Source organism: Astatotilapia calliptera, chromosome 6 (assembly GCF_964374335.1).
Source record: "Astatotilapia calliptera chromosome 6, fAstCal68.1, whole genome shotgun sequence".
NCBI classification, from domain to species: Eukaryota; Metazoa; Chordata; class Actinopteri; order Cichliformes; family Cichlidae; genus Astatotilapia; species Astatotilapia calliptera.
In genome coordinates this window covers 36,914,588-36,935,037 of record NC_137427.1, presented here as the reverse complement: position 1 = coordinate 36,935,037, position 20,450 = coordinate 36,914,588, and the positions used below count along the sequence as shown (strand labels likewise).

Genomic DNA, 20,450 nt, shown 5'->3' with positions numbered 1-20,450 from the left:
CCAGACAGCATTTTTCCAACCTTCGCTTATCTCATTTTTTTTGAGCCCCTGTCAACTGTAACCTCAGTTTCCTGTTCTTAGCTGACAGCAGTACAGTCTGCTGCTGCTGTAGTGCACCTTCTTCAAGGTTTGACATGTTGTGCATTCAGAGATGCTCTTCTGCATACCTTGGTTTTAACAAGTGGTTATTTCATTGCTGTTGCCTTCAGCTTGAAGCAGTCTGGCAATTCTCCTTTGACCTCTGACATCAACAAGGCATTTTCACCCAGAGAACTGGGGCTCACTAGATATTTTGGACATCAAACGTGAGCAGGCTATCTTGACCATATCTACCGGTGTGAATGCACTGAGCTGATGTCATGGGATTGACTGATTCAAAAACTGAATTTACAAGTAGATGAAGAGGTGTAGCTGATAAAGTGTCCAGTGAGTTTATGAATCACAATGTTTTCAGCATGTTTTATGCTTTTAAATAATGAGTACAAAGTGATAGGATTTCTGCAGTGGCAATAAAAGATAATCGAATAAAGGACAAGCATCTGAAATAGGACATAACTGTCTAGGAAGTCGGGCTTATTGTAGGGGAGATCATGCTTGCTAGGAACTGCTGGGTTCTAATGTTCGCCACATTATCTGAATAAAAATGTCGTTTTTATCTACTGGGATATTAACAGACCCGCGTTTGCTGTGTGGTAATTAGATTGCCACAGAAGGACAAAACAGAGACAGTGACACAGTGACCCTCTTCTGGACTGCACTGCTGATATTGTGCAAAAAGCCCTTGTAGTTGGTGCGGCTACAGCTTTCCAGCATTGTTCTCTACAATAAAAATAAGACAGGAAATACATACTCACAGTACCCTGGGTGTGACAGCATTGTCATCTGCAAGAAAATGGCAAGAGCAGCACAAATGCAAGCTTTTAATTGTCTCATCATTGTCACGCAATAACGACCTACATTTCATTAACCGCTCCTGTACAACGCGTACAGCCGCACGGCACTGACCCGAGCTGACCTTATTCTCTCTAAGGCAGTTTTTATCTCCTCACATCATAGGTCTGAGTTAATCCATAGGCTATGTTTAGCCTTTTCATCAGAATGCATCACTAACTTCGGGCACGGTGAGATTAAATTAGATTATTCATGATGTGTTTTCCAGTTTCCTCGCATGTTCACTGCGGGGGAAAGTAGGCCAGTTTGCGCAGCGGCAGAGCGATAGACCCTCTCTCTCATGTGTCCTCACGTTACACAGTTTCCCTTACATTACATGGCTGTAGGCGGAGGTTAGGGGAGGGGGCGGGGAGCAAGCCTTTTTAGCGCTCTATTTTCTGCCCGCGCGGGCCTCCGTAGAGTCGCTCGCTTCAAACATGGCAGCTTCCATGTGTTAATGTGAGAGCGAACCGCAAGCGGTGTGTAACAGAGAGTAAACAGCTAGCACAGGGGTGCCCGTTGCTTTGGAAACAAAATAATAAAACTTCTGAGAAAACAGGAGAGCCAGTGTCCACGCAGAGGAGGTGACACGGGTAAAAGCACTTAACCTTTGCTTATTTAGCCTAGCTAGTCAACATGCTAATTAGTTTGCGGCGATAATGTATGTTGTATGCAGAAACGTTACCGTAGTAACATCCGTTTCTGCTCCGTTTCAACAGAGCAGAGATTTACTCACTGTTATTTTATTGAACGACTGAACTGTAGAAGCTACAAAGGTGAGTTAAAAGTACATTTTAGAGGATATTCCATCAGTGACTGGGCGAACCTGTACTCTGCAGCAGCTGTGTAAGCCATTTAAAAAGTTAAAACTTCTTTGGGGACTCAAAGGATACCATTAACGTTTTGATGAGCACGATAAACTAGTGTGCTAAAATGCATATGAATGTGTTCATTCACACTCCAGTGAAAGGAAAGGCTCGGGTATGTGGCTTTTTGTCACATCACAAATGAAATATGAGTTTCCAAGTTCGGTCAGAAAACCTATTTACCGTTTAAAGCTTTTCTAAGAACACTAAGAAAATTGCACCTCTCACTTTCATTTATTTTTATTAATCAAAAAAGTGATTAACAGCTGCTTAGCTGCTCATTCAAAGAAATCAGCTAGAGATCATCTGGTTAATGGTTAATGGCAGAACACCCATTGATTCTTCAAAAGCATGAACTCCAGACGAGTCAAGCTCTACTGATGTGGTATTGTCATGGTTGTAGTGTGTGCTGTCTCACACAAAATAACCCATATTTTTTGAGATCTGATGACTGCCAAGGCTGTAGTGTACCATTAAGAATTGCATGTAACGGCTCTTTATTGAAGGTGTGCGTGATTCAAGTCTGTGTTGAGGAAACTGTGAGGTTGTTCTTTTTTTAAGCCAACATATTACTTAAGACATTTTAAATGTGTGTTTCCTTGCAGCCATTGTGGCTTTATGCTGGTGCGGACAGCCCGGCTGTTCCCCTTCATCATCTCCCATCACCTGCATCCCTCTCGCACGCATTCAGCCGGACACGGATTTCGGTGGAGTGCAGCTGCTGCTAGCAGGGGAGTGAGATTCATGGAAACTGAAGTTCCTGCCTCTAACCCTCCAGCTGCATCTGCTGAATCTTCAGCAAATGGCACGGGCCAGTCCGCCACTATCTCTACAGGTGACCAGGAGAAGATGCCTTCTGTGGGACTGTTACCAGGAGAGACAGTGGTTAAAGAGGGAAAGGCAGCCATCTTGTTCCCCAGTGCCAATGAGGTGTTTTATAACCCAGTGCAGGAGTTCAACAGAGATTTAACGTGAGTATGAACTTCGCCTTTATTGCCACTTGCAAAGTATCCACAACTGTCTCCATGTTAAAAGAAAAACTGATGGAACAGTAACAGTCAAAGTGTGATTTAGATAAAATAAGGTGTCTAAATCCAGGTTTTTCCAGGCTCATTGAGATGTGATATAAGCATGTTTTGACTATGTCATTGACACTTTATGAAACATATTAAAGAGAGACAAGGCCCTACTTGTTGGGTCTATATGTCAGAGAGTTGGACAAGCTAAACTCTGTAGGTATGTAATTAAGACTGATTTTTGTAGCTCTGATTAAATCTAATAATAATAATAATAATTGATTGGATTTATATAGAGCTTTTCAAGGCACCCAAAGCGCTTTACAATGCCACTATTCATTCACTCTCGCATTCACACACTGGTGGAAGCAAGCTACAGTTGTAGTCACAGCTGCCCTGGGGCAGCCTGACAGAAGGGAGCCTGCCATATCGCGCCATCGGCCCCTCTCACCAACACCAGTAGGCGGTAGGGTAAAGTGTCTTGACACAACGACCAGGACACAGAGCCCGGGGATCAAACCGGCAACCTTCTGGTTACAGATGCGCTTCCCAACCCCCTGAGCTGCGGTCGCCCCTAGAATACAGCTCTGTACCCACTCCTGTAACCTGTGCGGTAGCCTTAAGTATACCCTCCTAATAGAGCTGGGCGATATATCGAGTTTTTAAAAAATATCGATATATTTTTATACGAGATATAAGATCTGACAATATCCTTTATATCGATATAGTCTATGTTACGTTATAATTATACTTGTGGAGCCGCAAGTTTGCCTCTCTTTCGTCCACTTCCGTCTCTACGCAACGTTACTCGGCCTCGCCTCTCTTTCACTGAACACAACTCCCCCTCCTCCCCCATCGCTTCACCTGCAGGAAGCGACAAGATGGACACGGCAAATCTCCGTTAACGAGTTACTGCGCATCGCCCCGTGCGTGGGGCTGGACGGCGTCAATGTGTTAGCTAGCTAACCACGCTAACGAGCTAACCACGCTAACGCCATGCAGCCCAGAGGTGCTGCACGGACTAAAATCCTTTCATTTTCTCAAAAGTTGACAGCGCGCCTTATGTATGAATTCTGGTTGTGCTTGATGGCCGCGAACCGATTTTATGTGGAACACGGCGCTCAGCAATCTGTCAAAAAATGTTTTAGTACGACTTTGATAAGCTACGGAGCTGCACCGCTTGATGGATTGTCGGAGCATTACGGCTGAGCCTCGCGGAGTGATACGTACTGTGCTTCAACGTAATATTACCCTACTGTGTATAAGGACCATAAATGGCACCTGTTAAGAGACGTGGTTGCGAAGCGGATTTCAAACTCCAGGCTGTCAGTCACGCAGTACAAGTAGGGAACAGAGCAGCTGTGAAATCTGTCTTTGTTACTATGCTCAGCGTCTTTTAGTTTACATTTTGACTGCACAATTGTGAGCTTTTTGTTATGCACAAAAACAACATTGTTTTCTTTTATTTATGGAGCATTATTATTTAATAAATGCTCATAATTTATTTTTGAGTAAATTTTATGTACATCTGCTCTATGTTAATAAAAGTGCCTGTGTGACATCTGGGACACAGCTTTGACTAAGAACTCTCTTCTTGTTCTTACTTTATGGCTTTAAAAAAATATATCGAGATATATCTTATATCGCCATCCAGCTAAAAAATATCGAGATATGAATTTTGGGTCATATCGCCCAGCCCTACCTCCTAACATTAACACTAAAGTGACTCAGTGAACTGTGACATGTGCGTTTAGTAGGAATATGTGGTGTAAATAGAGCGTTTTGTTTAGCACAAGGATATTACTTCTGTAAAACAAATTACAGCAGGTGGTAATTGTGTCTAGCATGCCCATTATACTAATAAAATAGTATGTATTCCCCAAACATATGCACTGTGAACATATGCAGTTTCTTTATTTTCATGGCTCAGATGATCCATGCATTGACTCTGTCCTGAAGTCTCACTTCTTCCTGTGTTTCTGTTATAGTAACTCGTGTTTAATTAATTATCCAGAGCAACACAGACACAAACCAGTATATAATCCCAAGTGCAAAAAGTTGGGACCCTGTGTAAAATGTAAATAAAAACACATTGCAGTGCATAAACTTAGACATTTTATTAAATTATTTGCTCATTTTGAATTTTATGGCAATTGCACGTCTTAAACGTTGGGCTGTGGGGAATAAAGGCTGGAAAAGTAAGTGATACTATAAAGGATCACTCGGACAAACATTTTTCAACTAATTAGGTTATTTGGCAACAGGTCAGTAACATGAAGGAGAATCAAAAAAGCATCTTAGAGAGACAGTTTGTCAGAAATAAAGTTGGCCACAGGTTCACCAATCTGAGAAAAATCAAAATCCAAAAATTCTGTAAAATTACAGAAATCTCTGTGCGGACTGGACAAGGCCATAAATCATTACTGGATGACCTCAGGCAGCACTGCATTAGAAACAGGCATGTTTTGTTTTAGGGGCCAAAGCCCATTTAAAATGGACTGAGCCAAAGTGGAAAACTGTTCATAATGTGCAATTCTGTTTGGGAAAACGTGAACACTGCATCATTTAACATGGTAGTAGAAGAGTCCCGGTGGTGAAGTGGCCTGCCTCGGGGCAGGATTTCACTTTCATCAGACGGTGACGTCCCTGTGGCTTCATCCATCCTTTATGTACAGTAATAATCTGCTTTTCCTGTCATTTCATTAACAAAAGTGTGTTAATTAATAGAAAAAAGTCACAAAAACCCCTGAAATGCTGGTGACTTTCCCTGGTCAGGGAGAAGATTGTTAGAAATCGCTTCTACAGTGGCCTCAAAAGTATTTGCATTGTTAAACAATCAACAAACTTCCTGAGCTTTGTTGACCTTTCTTTTTTACAGGATGAATTTTTAAGAACTTGCCATTCAAACAAAAAACAAACAAAAAACGAACCATAACATATATTTTTTACTACTGGCCACATAGTGGCACAATCGAGACCTGCTCTTTGTTCTCAAGAAACCATCTAGATTCATTAAATGTGTCTTTTTGCAAGGTAGTTTTGAGAGACGAACACTTCAGAGCAACACTCAAGACTGAAAACCTAAAACCTTCAGCAGGACACGGCTGCTCTCTTTACAAAGAAAACTCATCACTCAGTTGCTGTTTGACAACCTTGTTTGAGCATCTTTGGAAAGATCGAGCCACAACTACAAGAAACTACAGAGCAGGATTTGTGATTTTTTTTTTTCTCTCTCTAATTTTCTTATTGGTCTTTCATCTGTGTGGACACATCTCCCGTGTCACAGGAGATGTGTCTGAAGGAGAGAGAAAGTCCTGAGAGTTACTGCTCTGCCTGGACCCCGTTCTCATTTTTCTCTCACGTGTGTGTTTATAAGTAAACATTCCCTTTCTTCTTTCCAGATGTGCTGTGATCACAGAGTTTGCGAGAGAGCTGCTGGCTCAGCGAGGGGTGAAGGTGGTGGTGCCAGGCGAACAGGAGAGGGTGGTGGTCTCTCTGTCAGAGGAGACAAACGAGGCCGAGGCACAGACGGAGGAGAAAAACGGATCAGAGGAGCCAGCTGTAACGGCAGCTGCGGGGGAGAGATGTGAGGTATGTAAGAGTGATTTATTTATGTATTTTTTAGTGCAGTGGCACACCAACAGGCTTTTATTGCTATGTATGAATACAAATGCAGGATTTTAATGGTACATGTATCCAGCTTCTAGTTTAGAAGGTTTTGTTCATGCGTACGATCCAGAACCTGATTTATTCACGTGTGGAAGTTAAATTAAATACCATCTGAAGACTTTAGGATGATAATGAACATGAACAAGGCAGAACAAGTGGTGTACTTGTATTTCTATGTGAATGGTTCTGTATCTAAAAGCCAGGTATTATTACTGCCCAGAGGGAGCTCCCATGCTAAAATCATATGCACTGGTTCCAGTGGAAAATCCTTCGATAGAGGCCAATTTCACACTTTGGGGGCCACAAGTGGTCGAGAGGCAATTGGATCATTTTCAAGAAACTTCAAAACATGTTATGAAGTTGATATAATCTCATTAGTGTCATTAGACTGAAGGTTTTTGTCTTTGTTTTGTTAATTAGAACAGTTGCTGGTGATCCCAGCTTTCCCTGAATACAGCTCTCACATTTTTTTAATTAGTTTCAGTTTCACTTTGAGTTGATTAATTCTCAATAAGGAAGGAAAAACATGAGAGCAGCGACCAGCTTCAAAATGAAAATGTTGTTTTGGCTACGTTCACACTGCAGGCGAAAGCGCATCAAATCCGATTTTTTTTTTGACCCTATGCGACCCATATCCGATCATGGTATGACAGTGTGAACGGCACAAATCCGATATTTTCAAATCCGATCTGGGTCACTTTCGTATGTGGTACTGAATCCGATACATATCCGATGTTTTAGAAAGCGACTGCTGTTTGAACGGTCAGGTCGCATTAAATCCGTCTTTTACGTCACTGACACAAGACAGACGCCAATTATCAGCGCCAGAGAAGCGCCAGAGAAGACATCGCGAACGCTTCTCTGGCCATCCAGTGTAGATGTCAGTGAAACTGTTGGGAAGACGATGTTGGAGAAACGTGAACATTTTATTTGTACTGTATAATCTGCAGATTCTGACAGAAATCTGCAACTATCCTTTGAAGCACCGCTCCTCTCTAAAACAGCAATAAGGATCATTATTAGGTTATTTACATTATTATGTAAATAACAAAATAACTTAAAGCAAAAATTGGGAAATGTAAAGTCCGAACTCTTTATATTAAGGGCCATCAGTCAAACAATACTGTTTGCTCTGGGTCTAAACAGAGCGCGTTGTGTGTGAAGTCTTCTTTTGCGCATGCGGGCCGCTTTGAGCGTTCACACTAGAGCGCGTTTGCTGTCGCATTTTATTTGTAGTGTGAACACGCAGACAAAAAAATCGGATTTGATCAAAAAATCGGAATTGAGCATTAAGACCTGCAGTGTGAACGTAGCCTTTGAGGGAATATGTACACAGAGGGAGCAACGTTTTCACATTTTCTGTTCCAGCAGTTGTGAATTGACCTGAGAAAAATAAAGAGTTGTTCCATATAAGTAAACATAAAATCCTCCTCAGCACTGTTTCTGTGTCTTCCAGTCAGTCTTTGCATTCTTTTGCAGAGTCGATGATCAATCATGAGCTCAGTGAAGAATGTTGTTGTTAAAGAGTTGGATTCTTTTTTTATTGTTATTATCGAGTTATTGGAGACCAAAATGAAGCGAAATGAGAGTAAATCTAGTTGTAACTGTAAACTTGCTCTCTTGTGGGAAAATCTTACTCAAGGTTTAGGAGTGCTTATGGGAATTTTTGAGCATTCTTGTAGAAGTGTATTGTGAGGTGAGACACAGATATTGGATGAGAAGCCCTGGCTAACAGTCTCCACTCTAATTCATCCCGAAGGTGTTCTGTCGAGTTGAGGTCAGGATTCTGTGAAAGCCAGTCAAGTTGTTCCAAACCAAACTCGCTCATCCGTGTCTTTATGGACTTTGCTTTGTGCACTGATGTGCAGTCATGCTGGAACAGGAAGGGGCCATCCCCAAACTGTTCCCACAAATTTGCTTGTTTTTATACACCTGTGGCCTTGGAAGTGATAGGAACACCTGAATTATATCAGAGACTACTACACCATATATTTGGAAGATGTGGTGTATATTCAAAAACGTAAAGCAACTCTTTGATTAAAGAGCTCGTAATTTTTGGCCGGCAATGTGTAATTTTCGTTTTCAGGACTTGTTTCTGTTGCTGCCAAGAGGCCAAAGAGTGCGTGTGTGTGTCTTTGTGGAACGTTAAGTGTGTTTCCCCAAACCTTTTGTGTCAGCGTGGTCTGCGTGTCCTGGAGGGCCTAGCAGCATCTGGTTTGCGCTCGGTGCGTTTTGCTCTGGAGGTCCCAGGCCTGCAGAGCGTCACTGCCAACGACTTCTCTGCTAAGGCGGCGGCTCTGATCGCCAGGAATGCCCAGTACAACGGAGTGAGCCACCTGCTCCAGGCCAGCTGCAGAGATGCCAGGTATGACTAGTCAGCATGTTCTGCTGCTTTACTTCCCACTTTTATCAGCTCCACTGTTCAGTACCATCTTCTTTCCCCCCCATTACTTCTTGTTTCATTGTTCTTCACTTTTGACCTTTGACCTCCTGTTCACATTTCTCATGAGCATCTTTTTTTGTTGCTTTTATCCAAATTTACCATTTAAGATAAATAAATAAAAATTTCTCTCTCGGGTTTTAAACACAGCATGCTGATGTATGACATGCGAGCGAAGAAGGATCGCTATGACGTCATTGATCTGGATCCCTACGGTAGCCCGGCCTCTTTCCTGGATGCTGCCGTTCAGTCTGTCAGTGAAGGAGGTGGGTAGTTCACCGTAGCAGCTCCTCTAGGTTTCATCACTTTCAGGGATGTGGAAAGTTTCAGATCACTGTTGTAACTGCAAATATTCAACTAGTGCAGAGGCTGCTGACACATGCATGTATGCAGTCTTTTAAAAAGCCAACAGCATGGTGCATGTGTGTGATAGACTAAATGTTAACTGGCTGAAAGTTTCAATTAAATGTGATTTTTATAGCAACAAATCACAACAACAGCCACCTCTAGGTGCTTCATATTCTAAAGTAAAGATCGTACACTAAGGAGCTCGGTAAAGTGCTCCTTGCCAGCTTAATGGCCTGTTGTATGTAGCCCAATAATGGAGGTAGAAGCTGACACCACACGGAGCTGTTTTCAACACTGCTTTGCATCTGAAGTGAATTCAGATTACTTTTCAAAATTCACCATAAAATCAGTTTGGCAGTGGGCGAGAGATTGTTAGTGAAATAATTCTTGTTTGGTTTGATCCACTTTAAGTGTCAAAATCACTTTGTTTGTCACAAAGCAGAGAATAGTGTGTGTGTGTGTGTGTGTGTGTGTGTGTGTGTGTGTGTGTGTGTGTGTGTGTGTGTGTGTGTGTGTGTGTGTGTGTGTGTGTGTGTGTGTGTGTGTGTGTATATGTATGATGTCTAATCTACACGGTTAAGCTGCCACTGCAGGTTTATAAATTTCAGTCTTTTAGATTTCTCGTCTTCTCTCCCCCCCCTCTCAGGTCTTTTATGTATAACCTGTACAGACATGGCGGTGATGGCAGGAAACAGTGGAGAGACTTGCTACAGCAAATACGGTTCAGTCTCCATCAAAGCCAAATATTGTCATGAAATGGTGAGGGCACAGAGTATACACACAAACAAACACTCTCCACACTCTGGCTCACTCTCAGAAATGTGAAAATGACACATTGCAGTACATGCACAGTCATGTTTGCATTAGTGTGTAAGCATGCAGAATGTATCTGAGTGAGACGGTGACGCTGTAAGTAATCGTACGTTCAATTTAGCCAAGTGAGTTTTCGTGACGTCAAAAACAAATGATATTTTATTCTTGTTGCGATTGTCTGAGGTTATAATCCTTCAGTGTGCACACTTTGGGAAAAGAAATAGCAGAGCAATGATTGGCTACCTCTCCAGAAGTTCCTCTTCTTGTGGATCATCTCCAGCTCCTCCATTTTGGACCGCAGATGGTGACTCTACTTTCTGTTCAACCTGAAGGCATCAAGCCTGCACTTGCTTCAGGTACAGTGTAAGTTGGACCTCCGGCTAGTAACGGATCACCGGGACAGCCGTCACCAGCTGCAGTCCAAGATGTTGGAGTCAGTTTCGGGATGAGAGACTCAGAATTGACTGTTTTATTACATGTAATTAGAAAACTCCCTGAAAAGCCTTCAGTTGATCCAAAATGATGCAGCGAGAGTACTGACAGGGACTAGAAAGGAAGAACATATTTCTCCTGTTTTGGCTTCTCTTCACTGGCTCCCTGTTAAATCCAGGACATAAAAGATCTTTAATAATCATCCCCCATCTTATCTTAAAAACCTCAGAGTACTGTATCACCCCAGTAGATAACTTCACTCTCAGACTGCAGGCTTACTTGTGGCTCCCTTTCCTGTTAAGATTTGGGAGACAAACACTCTCTACCTTTAAGATTAGGCTTAAAACTTTCCTTTTTGATAAGGGATAAAGTTAGGGTTGGATCAGGTGACCCCGAATCCTCCCTTATATATGCAGCAATAGGCCTTGGCTGCTCGGTGCTTCCCCTGATCCACTGGGTGTTTCTTCTAAACTCATTATGTGTTTAATTATTAGTAATTGATTAATCTTTGGATCACGTTCACAGTATGCCTTTGTCTCGTCTCCCTCCCCTCATCCCAACGGGTCACAGCAGATGGCCCCGCCCCTCCCTGAGCCTGGTTCTGCTGGAGGTTTCTTCCTGTTAAAAGGGAGTTTTTCTTTCCCACCATCACTAAGTGCTTTCTCATGTTTTGTCAGATTTGTGAGTTTTCTCTGTATTATTGCAGGGTCTTTACCTTTATAATATAAGGAGACTGTTGTTGTGATTTGGCACTATATAAATAAAAATGAATTGGATTGAAATGAAATATTAGTAAAATAACAAAATATATGCAAAAAATACAGAAAAAAGTAAAAGACATAAAATATATACCACACAATTCTACATGTTTGAAAAGCAGAAGGATAAATTTTACACTTATTTGATGAGTGAAAGTCACGACTGTTACCTGCCTGTAGGGAAACATGAGACAGGAAGACTGTAGGTGGCTTTTTAAAATAAGGGTGAAGGGCTTATCGAGTCATCTAAGTCAAACATGCAGCTGTCTCAGTGGGATCCAGATGGATAACAATAAATTACACAGTATGCTTGGGCAACCATCCAAAGAGTCATCGTGTAGACAACGCCGTTCTCGTTGAATATTTTCTTTGGCAGAAATACAAGAAAAGAGCAACTGGTGAATGTGTTTGCACCACAGCCAGAACATGTGTGGTGTTCTCATAAAGGTCTTTTCTTCTTTTTCCCACCTTCTCATGTGCTATCATGATCTGATTTCATGCTGCATATAGCACAAGTAGTTTTCCACACAGTAGTGGAATTCACACAATCTCTAGCTGTGAGTGGCAGTAATGGAACATAAATGCAAGGATCATTAAAAAAAACTCATAAATTCTATTTGATTTGATGAAAAAGAAACCCCTCTGCAGCTGAATAAAACTTCTTATCCAACATAATTTCCTCACATCCCTGTAAACAGATCCGAGATGTTTTCCAGATTTTCACAGCAAGAGAAAAAAAAAGTGCTGAATACGTGCCTCTCTCCATCTTTGAACTCCAGGCTCTGCGTATCATCCTGCACAGTTTGGACCAGAGGGCAGGAGTGTACCAGCGATACATCCAGCCCCTGCTGTCCGTCAGCGTCGACTTTTACATTCGAGTCTTCGTCCGCGTCTTCACAGGACAGGCTACAGTCAAAAACTCAGCCAGGTGCTCGCTCACACACACGCACACACTGTCTGCTAACAAAGGCTGATCTATCCTGTGTGATGAAAGATGAATGATCCTGAAACTGGGTCACTGCAGGAACAAATGCACAAAGTAACAGCAGCAGGGGGATTTGTGAGGGTAAAAGTAAAGTGCTAATAGAATAATAGAAATCTGGGTACGTGACACTAAAAGATGATATTATGACTGATGTGCTCAGTATTGAAACACAAAATGACACTGCAGTTGCGTCCCGTCTCTCTTTGTTGCAGTAAGCAGGCGCTGGTGTACAACTGTGTCGGCTGCGGGGCTTTCCACTTGCAGAGAATGGGCAGGAGAACAAGCAACGGAAAACAGTGAGACACTAAACACTCTGCTGCTGCTTCTAATGAGGTTCTGTGTGTGATGGTTCAGTCGAGGTGTGCTCATCAGTGAACTGGCGGCTTGAAATAAAGTCCTCAGTTTATGGTGTTTCTGTTTCTTTTTGGATGTAAAAATCTTAGGTTGAACTCAATCAAAAGGTTGACTTCAAGGAGCCATGGATGGATACGTTTGGCTAAATGCTTTACTATTAAATGTGAGGTTTGCTGTTCAGAGAACCCCTCTGTGTTACTTGATGATCACTGCGTGCGGTAAAGTCGATGTCTGTTTGATTTCAGCATGAAGTATTCTGCTGCCACCGGGCCACCGGTTGGACCAGAATGTGAGCACTGCGGACAGAGACATCAGGTGATGCACAAACACGTCACGTCAGTGTGCTAGCATTCGCTCTGGGTTACAGTTTTTGTTTTGGTGGTTATGGCAGAAATGTCCCACTTCTCAAGCATATGATCACTGATACATTCACAGTACTTGGCTGGGCCTCCTCCTTACCACATATTACTGTATGGAGGCGATCAGCTTTTGGCCCTGCTGAGGTGTTACTGAAGCCCAGGTTGCTTTGACAGCTGCCTTCAGCTTGTCGGGTGGATCTTCCTCTTGAAAATACTTCACAGATTCTGTGTGGGGTTTACGCTAATCGAGCACAGTAATAACATGGTTGGCAAACCATTTGGTACTAGTTTTGGCACTGTGGGGAGGTGCTAAGTGCTGCTGGGAAGTGAAATTAGCATTTCTATAAAATGTCTTAGCAGATGGAATAATGAAGTACTCTAAAATCGCCTTCATTGACTTTGCAGCACAAGTTATCAGACTGTGGAAACTGTGGATTCAATTGAAAAACATCAGAATGTCGAGTGTAGTGCTGGTTCATGCAGGACTAACACCAATCACATCAGCTGATCTTATGTTTGTAATACAGAGCACAGTTTTGAAGCTGTTTTGTCCTACCTAGAGTTTGTGGGCATCTGTAGGTTGCCTAGCAACCCAACTCCACCTGTTGTGCTGTGTCCAGTCAAATCAGTGTGGTTGTGTTGTCATTTACAGGGAGTGCAGAATTATTAGGCAAGTTGTATTTTTGAGGAATAATTTTATTATTGAACAACAACCATGTTCTCAATGAACCCAAAAAACTCATTAATATCAAAGCTGAATGTTTTTGGAAGTAGTTTTTAGTTTTAGCTATTTTAGGGGGATATCTGTGTGTGCAGGTGACTATTGCTGTGCATAATTATTAGGCAACTTAACAAAAAACAAATATATACCCATTTCAATTATTTATTTTTACCAGTGAAACCAATATAACATCTCCACATTCACAAATATACATTTCTGACATTCAAAAACAAAACAAAAACAAATCAGCGACCAATATAGCCACCTTTCTTTGCAAGGACACTCAAAAGCCTGCCATCCATGGATTCTGTCAGTGTTTTGATCTGTTCACCATCAACATTGCGTGCAGCAGCAACCACAGCCTCCCAGACACTGTTCAGAGAGGTGCACTGTTTTCCCTCCTTGTAAATCTCACATTTGATGATGGACCACAGGTTCTCAATGGGGTTCAGATCAGGCGAACAAGGTGGCCATGTCATTAGTTTTTCTTCTTTTATACCCTTTCTTGCCAGCCACGCTGTGGAGTACTTGGACGCGTGTGATGGAGCATTGTCCTGCATGAAAATCATGTTTTTCTTGAAGGATGCAGACTTCTTCCTGTACCACTGCTTGAAGAAGGTGTCTTCCAGAAACTGGCAGTAGGACTGGGAGTTGAGCTTGACTCCATCCTCAACCCGAAAAGGCCCCACAAGCTCATCTTTGATGATACCAGCCCAAACCAGTACTCCACCTCCACCTTGCTGGCGTCTGAGTCGGACTGGAGCTCTCTGCCCTTTACCAATCCAGCCACGGGCCCATCCATCTGGCCCATCAAGACTCACTCTCATTTCATCAGTCCATAAAACCTTAGAAAAACCAGTCTTGAGATATTTCTTGGCCCAGTCTTGACGTTTCAGCTTGTGTGTCTTGTTCAGTGGTGGTCATCTTTCAGCCTTTCTTACCTTGGCCATATCTCTGAGTATTGCACACCTTGTGCTTTTGGGCACTCCAGTGATGTTGCAGCTCTGAAATATGGCCAAACTGGTGGCAAGTGGCATCTTGGCAGCTGCACGCTTGACTTTTCTCAGTTCATGAGCAGTTATTTTGTGCCTTGGTTTTTCCACACCCTTCTTGCGACCCTGTTGACTATTTTGAATGAAACGCTTGATTGTTCGATGATCACGCTTCAGAAGCTTTGCAATTTTCAGACTGCTGCATCCCTCTGCAAGATATCTCACTATTTTTGACTTTTCTGAGCCTGTCAAGTCCTTCTTTTGACCCATTTTGCCAAAGGAAAGGACGTTGCCTAATAATTATGCACACCTGATATAGGGTGTTGATGTCATTAGACCACACCCCTTCTCATTACAGAGATGCACATCACCTAATATGCTTAATTGGTAGTAGGCTTTCGAGCCTATACAGCTTGGAGTAAGACAACATGCATGAAGAGGATGATGTGGACAAAATACTCATTTGCCTAATAATTCTCTACTCCCTGTATGGCTGCTCTGTTCTCTCACCTGGCTTTCCATATGACCGGTCCCAGAGCAGCGCCAAGTGGCCACATAAATGACTGCTGATGGAACAAAACAGTCTGACTGTAGAGGTTCTGACTGAAATGTGATTCTATTGTATTTGGGAACAAATGTAAAGGTAGCTGACTTTTTTTTTCTCCATTAAAGTTTTTTTAAAATGACTTTAAAGTCAAGGGTGCAGTGGCCCACTTAAAACCAGAAAAATCCCACAGGGACCTCCCAAAGTTTTCACTCTAATCAAAATACAAGAGAGAAAGATGGATTCATTGAAATTTTCATTCAAGAAACATAAACGACTCTGGCTGTTGGCTATTAATTGCTAATGCTACCCAGTCACATGCACCGTGTTAAAGCAACACACCTGCCAAACAGGGCATCAACTTCAATATAATAGCAGTGAATTTAGGTTGGAGTAATGAGTAATATCACAAACTAACCACCTGCTATTACCAGCTTTAATTCACTTTTTTATTGAAATAAATAAATTTATATAAATGTATTACTGTACATAGATGTAAGTTCAAGCTGACTGCCTGCATTACCCTTGCAACTCACCAGGGGTCCCCAGCACATACTTTGGGAATCACTGACTTAAATGGTTTATATGTCCATAAACTGGCCTGCTTGTTTCTGGTTGTTACTGTGTGGGCATGCATAAAACTCCATTTGAAGCCTCTACCTCTCCTCTTTGCAGCTGGGCGGTCCGATCTGGGCAGAGTCCATCCACGACCTGGAGTTCGTCCAGAAGGTTTTGTCTGCCGTGTTGGGGAACCCTTGCAGGTTTGGGACATCTAAACGCATTGAGGGCGTGCTGAGCATGGTGACTGAGGTACTCATTCCCTTTCTTATATATGCTCTCACTGCTGGAACAGGTGCTATTTAATGGGATTGTCCTGTGGGTGTGGTTGGTGGCGTTAGCCGGCTTTTTGTTGTGTGAGATAGACTGTGATCACGTTTCAGTCGTAGTTTCCTGTCAGACTGAAGCTTCATTGCCTGTGACGTGCTCTGTGTTTCAGGAGTTGGAGGATGTGCCGCTTTATTACACCGTGGACAATCTGAGCAGCACGATGCACTGCAATACTCCATCCCTGCTCCAGTTTAGGTACACACACACACACACACACACACACACACACACACACACACAGTTTGCATCAACTGATGGTCTGTATGCATTTCTTAAAGACTTACAACTCATGCTTTCTTAAATTTAGTTGTAGGTCGTAAGCTGCGACCGCACAGGAAGTGATTCACTCGATGCATGTCACTTTGAAGCAGTTGGCAGCGGTTATTTCACCCGCAGTCATTTTTGATCGTGGAGTGTTGTTCACGCGCTCTCTGATTGCCACTTCGCTTCGCTGGTTGATACAGCTTTACTGTGAAAGAACTCTTTGCAAATGTGTAATTGTGTAACTACACACAGACACTGTTAGACACTACTGTCTTTAAAAAAAAGTTTTTATTTGATTAGAGAATTGTCAGTGACAGCAAAATGTATTCTTTAGAAAGGTGTCACACACCCAGAAAGGTTACAAAGCACTGTGTAACACACACACACACACACACACACACACACACACACACACACACACACACACACACACTTTGCTGATAGAAGGAAGTCAGCAGTAACTTGAAAGAGCATCTCTTTCCACACGACATGTCAAACCTTGATATTGAAATCTGACACACGGCTTTGACTGAGGCATACCACCTGTTGTTGCAATCTTTTGTTTGCAAGGGTCAGCCAATCAGAAGAAACAATCCTGAAAGGGGAGAGGGGAAGGCAAGGGAGCTGAAATGGCTTCTTTCAGACAGACGATGAACTCGGCTGCTGCACCAAAGCCCTGGATCAAATTAATAAGAATATTTTGATTATTTTAAACTGTCAAGTATACAAAGCTCCAGTATAATCCTTAAATAAAAAATATGGAGTTGGAAATGAGCATAGCTGCCCCCGCTTTAAAGCTCTCATCCATTTATATCTAACACGGAGTCTGTGGCATCTTCTACCTTGTTGTTTAGGTTATTCTCCTGCTGTGCATGTGTGAATGTCCACATTTGTTTGTTTTCAGTGATTCCAGGAGGAAAAAAAATATCTTACCCGTGGCTTTCCGTTTGTCTGTTTGTAGGGAAAACCTTCCTCCTCTCACATTTCTCACAAACTGAATCATCCTTCCTCTATCTCACTCTTTTCAGGTCTGCTCTCCTCCATGCTGGCCACAGGGTCTCCCTCTCTCACGCCTGTAAAAACGCCATCAAAACAGACGCCCCTCCTGCAGCCATCTGGGACATCATGCGATGCTGGGTAAACTTTACAGGAGAAAAAGAAAAGCTATTTTTTGTAATCCTGAACACAGCCACACGCTGTTGTTGCTTAAACATTTCCATGTCCTGCTGGAAATGTCGACACTAAATAAAAAGTGAACATGCTTATTCAGAATCGTGTAACACATTTAAAGTCACACATGCATGTTTGATGATCTGCTGCAGGAGAAAATCAACCCTGTAAAGAGGGAGAAATTATCTCCGACCAGCCCCGCATTCAAGATCCTCTCCACTGAGCCCAGGTGAGCCACTTTGAGCCATCAGGAGCACATTTACCGCTTTAAAAGATTCCACTGTCTCTGAAAAATGCACAGCCCTAACCTGCAGATCTGTAATGTTTGTGTGTATGTAGCTTTGAGGCCTGTTTCACTGTAAGGGAGGACGCCAACCCTCAGTCCCGTAAGCGCCACCTGACCCGGTTCCAGGAGAATCCTCAGGCCTTCTGGGGACCCAAAGCTCGCGCCAAAGCTGGGTAACCATAACAACAAGTTTGTTCGTTTTTTTAATAGTCCAGAGGTCACAAGTGTCACATGCTGATGTTTCCAAAGCAGCTAAAATGTGTGTCAGTTGAATCAAGAAGTACGGTGGCCTTGAATGGTCAAACACACTGCAACTTCAGAAAAAACTGCAAAGACGCACAAAACACAACAGAAATACGAGGGCAAACCCAGAACTAAGGTCTCCAAAGCAGTGGTGACGTAGAGAAACTGTTCATACGGCTGTTTGCCACACTGTTGTGATCGGTGCTTCCTCCACTCCCGAACAAGCATGCGCAGCTTCGCTGGGACGCTCCATCTTGGCTTGGCAGCCCTATGAAAATGGAGCTCTCGCTGAACGCTACCGCCAAGTGCGTGCAGGGGGTATTGTTGGTTGACTTTCTGCCACAATAAATGCTGACAGGTACTGTGAAACACTGAAAAAAAACTCAGAAGGGCAATTCAGAACCAGAGAAGAGGAATGCTGAGCAAGGGCGTAAGCATTCTCCACGACAACGCGCGACCGCACATCGCTCGTCAAATTGTCACTCTCCTGCAAAACTTTGGTTGGAACTTCATCACCCACCCATCCTACAATCCGGACTAGGCACCCAGTGACTCCCACCTGTTCCTAAAGTTGAAAGAATATTTGTCCAGAAGGTGATTGTGTGGCGCCAGCAAGCGGGTATGACATGGGCATTGTAAAACTGCCACAGCATCTGCAAAAATGCAGCGAGTGAAATGGTGATTATGTAGAAAAATAAATAATTCTTCAACCTTTAAAATGATGTAAATATTTCTAAAACGATAGGTGACCTTACTTTTGAGATTGCCCTCGTAGGAAAAAACCCCAAACCTTAAATACCCTGAATTAGTTTAGTTACTTAAAGTAGTCCTGAGTTTTTCTTTGGAGAGAAAAAAAAGCTGTGTCCATGTACTTCCAGTGTTCTTTGTTTCTTGCACATGTTGCTCCTTCTATCATCTCCACTTATTTATTTTTTTTATTCTCTTTTCTCTGGTTTCCTGTTAATCTTTCTCCTCATTTGTTCTCTCCTTCAGTGGTGGAATCTCTGCTGACCTGCAAGACAAGAGGAAAAAGTTCCAGAACAAGAGAAAGAACCAGATCACAGACTCTTCTCAGCTCAAGACCTTCCCCTGCAAGAAGTTCAAACAGGTCAGATTTACTAAACACAACCTAAATACACTTTTTTTTTTTTTTTACATTAAAAACTCTTAAATAGTGCTTTTACCTGCATCCCACTCAACTGAAGGTGAAAATGGTGACTAGCTGGTGAACATAGCATAACATTTTGGTAATGACTTGGTGGAGACCAAAATGATGCTGTTCTTGTGGCTGCTGGGCATTTAAAGCTAAGAGGCCATCTGTGCAAAAGGCTGCCCACCCCAGGCATGGTTCTGCTCAGAGGGGTTTTCTCACAAACTAGGAGTACGTGAAAAGGGTTTCTGCCTGTTTAACATTTAGAACTATGTTTGTGCACAGCACAGTAAAATGAGAAGAAGAGCAGAAAGCATCGTTACTGTTGCAGCAGCTGACGGAGTCGCTGCAGGTGAGGATCGCTTCAGCACGTCGGGTTCTTTATCATACTGTTGGCACACTCAAGTCCCTCTGAATTAAAGGCAGGCAATTACCTAAATACTAATTAGTCCCGTAAAGTCTCGATGTCCTGGGCGGAAAATGAAACGGCAGACTCGTGCTGACGAATTAGTCTTCTCCATAGGTTGCTTTGGCAGGTCGCCACACACTGCTGGTTTCCTGCCAGAGAAGCTGCGCGCTGCCTCGGCAGCCACAGCCAAAACATACTGCTGGCTGTTCAGACGTTACTACATCAGAATCCAACAGCTTTCATGAGTATTTCTTTATTTTTGTCTTTCAGGGAACATGTACCCACGGAGACGAGTGCTGCTACTTCCATGACTCGGAGCAGACAAATGAACAGAAAACAGAGTGATGACTCTATATTTTTCCTTTATTTTAAAATAATCTTATTTCTGGAATTTGAATGGATGTTTGAATGTTGCGCAGCAGACTGTTTTGGCTTTTAAAAGTTACTGTACATAACATTTCCATGATTTAGTTCTATACCAGAGGGTTTTTTCTTTTTGACTGTCAGCCTGTGTTCACACCAATAAAGTCATTGCTGTGAGACTGTTTTTGATATTCATAAATAACATCAGGTGGACGATTATAATCTGACACACCTTTGTCACTCAAAAGGTCAAATCGTTATGAAAAGCACCTCTTTGTATAGTTTTCTTTACGTTTCCACTATAAAAACAGTTGCTTGTATAGCACCTCAGCAGCCATTTAGCTTCTCACACTAAAAAAACACCAAAAAACCCTTTTTGATCATCCGAGGCTTCACATCGCTGCGTGGTTGAAGACACGCTGGAGACAGCAGGCACAGATGACTGTCACT

The 20,450-nt window shown here is 42.6% G+C and overlaps 1 protein-coding gene across 2 annotated transcripts; it reads left to right on the top strand.

Moving 5' to 3' along the window:
* Positions 1-1,260: 1,260 nt before the first annotated feature.
* Positions 1,261-20,177, top strand: trmt1 (tRNA methyltransferase 1). 2 transcript variants are annotated; one of them, XM_080303234.1, is made up of 17 exons: positions 1,421-1,523; positions 1,650-1,706; positions 2,402-2,767; positions 6,214-6,403; positions 8,659-8,846; positions 9,072-9,187; positions 9,916-10,028; positions 12,052-12,200; positions 12,470-12,553; positions 12,857-12,926; positions 15,903-16,037; positions 16,225-16,310; positions 17,408-17,516; positions 17,702-17,778; positions 17,889-18,008; positions 19,072-19,186; positions 19,908-20,177. In XM_080303234.1, exons 3-17 carry the CDS (start codon positions 2,415-2,417, stop codon positions 19,980-19,982), a joined length of 1,980 nt encoding a protein of 659 aa, XP_080159360.1. In that variant the 5' UTR covers positions 1,421-1,523; positions 1,650-1,706; positions 2,402-2,414; the 3' UTR covers positions 19,983-20,177. The 2 variants fall into 2 exon arrangements, with proteins under 2 accessions (XP_026027665.2, XP_080159360.1); XM_026171880.2 differs by lacking the exon at positions 1,650-1,706 and having other exon boundaries at positions 1,261-1,523.
* Positions 20,178-20,450: the final 273 nt, after the last annotated feature.